At 40.9% G+C, this 7,099-nt stretch overlaps 1 protein-coding gene across 1 annotated transcript in view; it reads left to right on the top strand.

Moving 5' to 3' along the window:
- Positions 1 to 5,954, top strand: part of pigg (phosphatidylinositol glycan anchor biosynthesis class G (EMM blood group)) — a 37,762-nt gene extending 31,808 nt beyond the window's left edge. Inside the window, exon 13 of the mRNA XM_019870022.1 lies at positions 5,518 to 5,954. Coding sequence (XP_019725581.1) covers positions 5,518 to 5,740 — 223 coding nt within the window. The 3' untranslated portion in view covers positions 5,741 to 5,954. The remainder of the gene's footprint in view (positions 1 to 5,517) is intronic.
- Positions 5,955 to 7,099: the final 1,145 nt, after the last annotated feature.

The following is a 7,099-nucleotide window of genomic DNA, read 5'->3' as shown; positions in this document are numbered from 1 at the left end:
TCCCAAGATCGCCACTATTCTTTCAAGTGAAAATTTGTGCAATTTTGCCTATGCATTCCTGGTGAGCACCAAGATGTAACTCCAAATTTGTTGCTCAAAATCAAAACTAAAAAAGTAAACACATTCCCTGCCATATTTAAGATTTGTTCATGACTTGTATTCATAAAGTGTTGTGTAAATGTGATAAAAAGCTGTTGATTCTTACCTCATACAGTGATAGTGAATATTTATTATGCATACAATTTATTATGCATAACCGTGCTTTATTATCCAAGACAAAACGTGAATTATCAATATGAATATAAAACGCAAATAAAAACAAATAAATGTTATCATGCTGTTGCTACAAATGCATACCAAATAAAATTGAAAATATCATCCTCGTATATTTGAATAAAAAAGTATATACCTCGGAGTGTACCTGTCTATCGGCGAAGGGCATCAGTGGAGCAGATTTCGTTGCTCCACGGGAGCCATAGTTAATTAAGTCACTACAATACACACAATAAGCTTTGCCTGCTACGTCTGGTTTCTTCAAAAATTGTCCAAGAGCTTCTGTAACTTCGTCGAACTTGGAACCAATTTTAACCTTTACAGTGACTTTTCTGTCAAGCCAGTCCAATCGGAATTTATTCTTGACATTTGAGTCAATTTCTAGGATTAAAGACTCCTGATCTTTCGTCAAAAATTTCATAATTCCGCTCAAAACGATCCCAGAACAATGAATTTGCGAGACGAACAGGCCGCCATGAATCAGGTAAAACAATATGTTACATGCAATTTGATTGGTCCAATCGCTTGTAGTTAACCAATCGCTGGGCCGTTTATAATCGAGCTAAGACTTCCGCAACAAATAATGCCTTCAGTGATCTGATTAGTTGAAGCTTTCATACACGTCCAATCGCAGGGCTGTTTACAAACGGAAAACGGAGAGACTGTTCGGGAGAGCTCGTGAAAACTCGACGATAAGGTACCTGACGGCCCCTAAAATTTTCTCAACGGATTTAGACGATTCACAAAAATGATCAATTTAAGAAATAAAACGGCGGATTTCCGCGAATCCGCGGAAAATTGCCATGTATGGTTTATTATATTTCGAAAACGCCACAGTTTTCATGCAGCTCATACCATATTATTTCGTTGTATTATTTCCGCCACACTTTAAATGCCGGTCCCTGAAAATATTGTCTGACATAAATCGGGCCGTGGGGCAAAAAAAGGTTGGGGGCCCCTGCATTAGATGACAGGGTCTTACGATATTATTGAATCTACTTTTTGGGAAAGAACTGCTGCCTCAGTTTTGATGAACACTTTGGCCCGCTATGCTACTCTATTTTAATGTTGGTTATTATGGTGTTACTTGGAGAGCCAAGTATTTTTGAGGCGGCCCTTGAACAAGAAAAAAAAAACATTTCAACAACCATGAAGCCAACATTTATCTATTTGCATGTTTAGCTTAAACTACTCATTGCGGACAGACAGACTTTTACTACAGTGTGACCTTGCTCTGAACTTTGAAATGTGACCTCCACTTGAACTTTATGATATGACCTTGACTTGAACTGCCTTAGCAACGGAAAATAGTGTTAATACCTTTTGCAGACATAGACCAGACAACACTAAGTGCATCTCTTGACTGGCTTGGGGTTTCAAGCTTGCAGCCTCGGTCCAACCAAAAGCAAAGGCCCTGCAAACAAATATGGTTTTCGTGGAGGCCAGCGTTAAGACGGCTTCTTGAAAAAGCTAAAATGTTCCAATAAACAATAAAAGCACTGCCACTATGTTTTATGTCTTTCGAAAATAAAAGTATTTGATGATTCCATTAAGAAATGATAAAAAGCCAAGAACATTAGAGCGGTCATCCAGAAACCGAAAGGGAGATATCCATTAGGAGTGACGCCCTGCTTAGGATATATAAGATTTGTCTAGAGATGTTGCCTGAGCGCATTTGTGCCTTAACCACAACGATTGCTTGTATCGCACTTGTGCCCTGAACGTTCAGATAAAGCTTCTTGCAAGAACTTCTCCATTTCCAGCCTCTGATTTCACACCTCACCTCAGCCCGAATTCAAACGAACACGCAGAGGACGACGAAAGGATCCCGCCGTAATCCCAACAACCTCTCCCTCCCCCGCCTCCATCAACCACTCCCCTAAAACATGTATTCAAGACTTATTAAAATGAATGAATAATAATTAGAATTTTTGTTCCACATTGAAAATAATGCTGTGAAAACTGTCACCACGGTGTCATCCCCGACCACGTATCTATTGCCAGAAACCCAAATGTTAAATCATGAAGGGATGAAAGCTTGCGCACATCAGCCTAGCCTTGCTTTTACTAATTAATTTGGGGAAGCACGAGAGAATCTCACAAGGCATAATTAAATAAATTCAAACGCAGCGCTCTCACATTGATCTGTTTCACTGGGCGTCTGTACAACCGGGCAAGCAGAGCCTAAATTACATTTCGTCTAACAGCACAATTGATTTGCCAAGCGGCTGCGTTAAAGCCTCCTCACCACACGCTTTGTGGCTCTCCCTGGTGAGTCGTTAGGATGTTGTTTAGTCGGCCCATCGCTTTCATGTTGCGGCCTCTAATGAATGCTGCACCCGCTGTATGCCTGTTTCACGATGCCGCTTGCAGCTATGTGTGACTTTCAATGTAGCTCGTTAACTATTCACAATGCAGGACATAATCCGCCCTTGTTAGATTGTCAAGGCATATAAATGTCTAACTTTCCTTATACAGAAAGGCATACCAGTCAGTCTGACTTGACAGTATAACATGAGTAAAATGATCTGTGAAAAAAAATGTTCCCCCTCTGGCCCCATCTTGTACCTCTAAAATGATTTTTAAGGAATCACAAAACCCGTGCAAGAATTCCCTGTCCAAGTACTAATGTGCAACGCTTAGCCCTCCACTAACATGAACCATTCTCTCTAGCTTTTTGCTATGACTGGCTACCTCTCATGGCTAAACACATTTTGCAGCCGCTGCTCTAAATCACTAATAATCACCTCCATGGCGGTGAATAAACTACACTTCTGGCAAGCGCCGTAATCCCAAAAGGAGGACGAGGAGTAATTATCGGGAAGCACTGATATGATTTGTAATGCAATTTAATGCAACATAAAGTTTCATCACATTATTCGATCAATACATTGAATAAGCGATAGAAAAATTGCTTCTAAAAACATTTGATAATGACAGCGAAAATCCCTCTTCCCTTATCGCGGGTTTGTTTGAAATATGCTCCAAGCACGCACTGCTTCACTTCAACCATTCAAAAATTCGAAGCGTTGCTCTTATGTGCCGTTCCGTTATCCAGAGTGCCCCAAAAAAGGAGTGCCAGAGCTCAGCGCATCGGGCAGTACAGATGGAAACAGTTCAAGCACAAGCTGATAATTAGTTTATAACATAGGCTACGTTTGGGAAATTAGTAGGAAGGGAGCTCTCTCTGAACACACACAGACACACACACACACACACACACACACACACACACAGATGGTGTGAGGTCAGAGCAACAGCGTGAATTTCCGAACACACCCCGTGTTGACGGGAACAAACGAGTTATGGATGGACAAAACTTCGGCTTCTAACTCCAGGAAAGCTTTTCTTTTTCATTTAAAATGGCTTCCCTTAACTAGAATCCCACATCGCATTGTGGCCTAAGGTAGAAGCCAAGTCTTCTTCTACTTCTTTTTCTACTGCTTTTGCTACTTCTACTTTATTTTGGGAGTCGGCAAATACTTGTATTGCATTGCCACCATCTTCGGGCCACCGGTGATAATACACTTTCATAGTTTGCCTACCTCCAAAAAAAGTTAACGTGATTAGGGAATGGGATTTCGGGGGCCAGTACGAACTATGTCGCACCTGAGTAGAAATCCAGCCAAATGATGAAAAACAGTGCGACTTGTAGTCCAAAAAATATGGTAAGTTTCTCGAGAGAAAATAATACATAGCTACACAGTAAACACTCAAGATAAGTCCAAAAATAAAATCTCAAATACTTTGAATTTATGCACTTGCCCGTTGTAGTTGATGAGACCGCAGATCAGAAATATAAATGGCAGCCAAATAACATCCATATAATCGTAACACATTTTTACTGGCTTTCTGTTGAAATTTCTCCCTCCAAACTGGACTCCTTCCCATGTCTCCTACTTCATCTGCATTTCTTCCCTCCCCCTCTTTGGAATCTGCTCGAAGTTCCCTCCTCCTTACCTGGGACTTCTGCCTGATCAAATCTCCTCGTTTGCACACCAGTGCACATTGTCTCAAGCAAGAAGACTGATTAATCGTCTTTTTTTAATCACTCTCGTGCGTTTTTGCTTCTGGCCGGTAGGCTGATAAACATCATAATCACTTTTGGTCCAAGATATTTGTAACTATGAAAATGTTTGCAGTGCTGAGCCTGTTATAGAATCACTACATATTTTTTTAACCCCAAGAAACAATGTTCAACAGGCTATAATATGCTATGCCTGTTGATGAGATGTGGCAGGTTTTGTTTTGTAATTTATAGTGGCTAGTCTCACAATATGAAAAGATTGAGAATCCTCACAGACTGAAATAAGTAACGGTACTGTTTTATTATTTTTTTATTTGCATGTATGCAATTCCTAATGACAATGCGGCAGGCCCAAGTCAGTCAAGGGAGGCTGTGCCAGGGTAGAAAAAGACTGCATGAGGAAGGAGAGATAAAAAAAAGAAGAGACAGGAGGTGACACAGAGAGAGAGAGAGTTGTAATGACATAATGACCATATACAAAGTTTTTGGTGGGTGATTGGCATTCTAGACAAATAAGGGTTTTGCTATGTATGACGAGTGTGGATCGTCATACTTTTTTTTTTTTTTTTTTTTTTTTAGCAATTAATTTTTGTTTAGCCACGATGGGTTTTTACGTACCAACTGTTTCAATGCTGATCAGTAAAACTAATGCACTAAAATGAACATGTGGTCTTTCAAAATCAAAATATGAGTGGTAATGTATTATTGCGTGACTACACACAGGACATAGCAAATAAAGGTTATATTTTGCTGGACCAGATCCAGATTGATGCATACAGGTCAGCATCAAGTCCTTTTATATGCCATTAGCCCAGGAATTACACATTTCGTGTCGACCGACAAGCAACATTATCACCACTTGCGCAATAGAATTGGTGTCCAATTTCTTCCCTAAAAACTTTAATCACATTCACTTTTCACACTGCCGTGTAGATATCAATTGAACATATTGTTACGGCTAAGTGTGAGTTTGAATATGCCCTCGAGGCAACATAATGAGTACAATGAATTCAATTAAAAATTAAACTAGTCAGGCAAGGTGCCGTTGTCCTTGGATTCGAGCTTAAGACTAAACTTGGGCAATGGGCCACATGCTGTGTCACCAAGTCTTGAGAGACAAATGGTAAGTTTCCAGAACAGTAACTTGCGGTTACGTTGCCATTTTCATCCTGTTGACTTCAGCGTTCCCTCGTCTGATAATGCATTTTGCTCCGCAGGAGTCCCGTCGCAATGGGCCACGGCTGTTACTGTTTGGCTCTGCTCAGGTCGGTGCCGGCGGCAGCCTACATTGTTCTGGTGACTGTCCTGCGCTACCATCTCTTCATATGGAGCGTTTTCTCTCCCAAATTACTCTATGAGGCCATGCACCTGCTGCTCACTGCCGGCGTCTGTCTCGTCTTCAACACCGTGGAGCAAAGCCGCACCTCTTCAGCAGCTTAGGGCAGCTTCTTGGCAAGTGAGAGAGTATACGTTGACTGCGAAGAGAAATAAAAAAATGAGATGATGTGAAAATGTGTTGGGAAGATTGTAAGATCTCAGGGACTCCTAAGACGGCTGCTACACTGATGTTTGGCTCCATCGGACCCAAAGGAAACTCAACGGAAGTTGCCTGAGAAGTCACAAAATTCAGTTTTCTGATTGAGGAAGTTGAAAAGAAATGCTGTACCGATATTATTTTAAGTTATTACACATGATTGCTCCTTTTTTCACCCTCTTTTATTATTATTATTGATAATTATAATCATTCATCATATCCTTGCACTTTTTGTACCGTTTTGAGGAAGTGCACCCTTTGAAAGGACTCTGCTATGTAGTGTTGGGGGAAGAGCGGCCTTCTCTTTCCCCACGCGTTCGTTGAATTTCGGACGAGGAGAACGTTGGTTCTTCAAATAAAGGCTGGAGTCGATGAACAGTTCCTTCGAAGGGTTTAATTTATTTTCTGCAGTTTACGAATCGATTCGGGCTCCTGAGGGGTCCAGATCTCAATCAGGAAGCCTGGTGTGGCTGGAAGAAGTTGGGAGTGGTGAGGTGAGACCAGACCACCACGACCCACCATTTGGTGTGATGGCAGGAACACAGATACTTGAGATAACAGTTCCTCTTTTGATGTTAAACATGTCCTGTGGAGGGGGGCCCTAAAAGTGATGGGGGTCGAGGGGCACTAAAGGTGATTGTAAACACAGTGAGCAGGAAATACCTTCAACAGCATTCTACATTGTTTCTTTCAAGTGTCTGAACAAACACAACTAACAGAGAGGAATAACACCTTAACCATCAAATCTAACTAAGAAGAGAGGAATCATACAAGAGTATTCCAATTCTAGGAGATGATTGTTGCAAGGACGCCAAGCTACGCTGTGGGCATGGGAAGGTTATACAGCATGACTAAATATGAGCAGAATACAGACTTCAGTAGCAAAATCTAAAAAGTTCGAATCAACTATACCAGTGGTTCTTAACCGTGTTGGAGGTATCAAACCCAACCAGTTCATATGCACGTTCACCGAACCCTTCGTTAGTGAAAAATAAAAATTAGATTTTTTTTTTTAACAAATTCAAGACATTAAAAAAAACACATTTATTAAATATAGAAAGAAGTAAATAAAATTACATGGTCTAAGTATATTTTTTTTAAATTGTATAACGTACTATCACGCCGGTCACACGGTGACTACTGAGCGAACTAAATTTCCCGCAGCACTGATTGGACAAGCAACGTAATGTGATCATCTGCAGCCGGAGATGGCCAAGCGGGCGTGTCATAACTAATTGACATGTTGAGTCGGGTGTGTCTTAATC

The sequence above is a fragment of the Hippocampus comes genome, unplaced genomic scaffold, assembly GCF_001891065.2.
Source record: "Hippocampus comes isolate QL1 unplaced genomic scaffold, H_comes_QL1_v1.1 scaffold9, whole genome shotgun sequence".
NCBI classification, from domain to species: Eukaryota; Metazoa; Chordata; class Actinopteri; order Syngnathiformes; family Syngnathidae; genus Hippocampus; species Hippocampus comes.
Note: the sequence above shows the minus strand (reverse complement) of the source record. Positions and strands in the feature narration are given on the sequence as shown.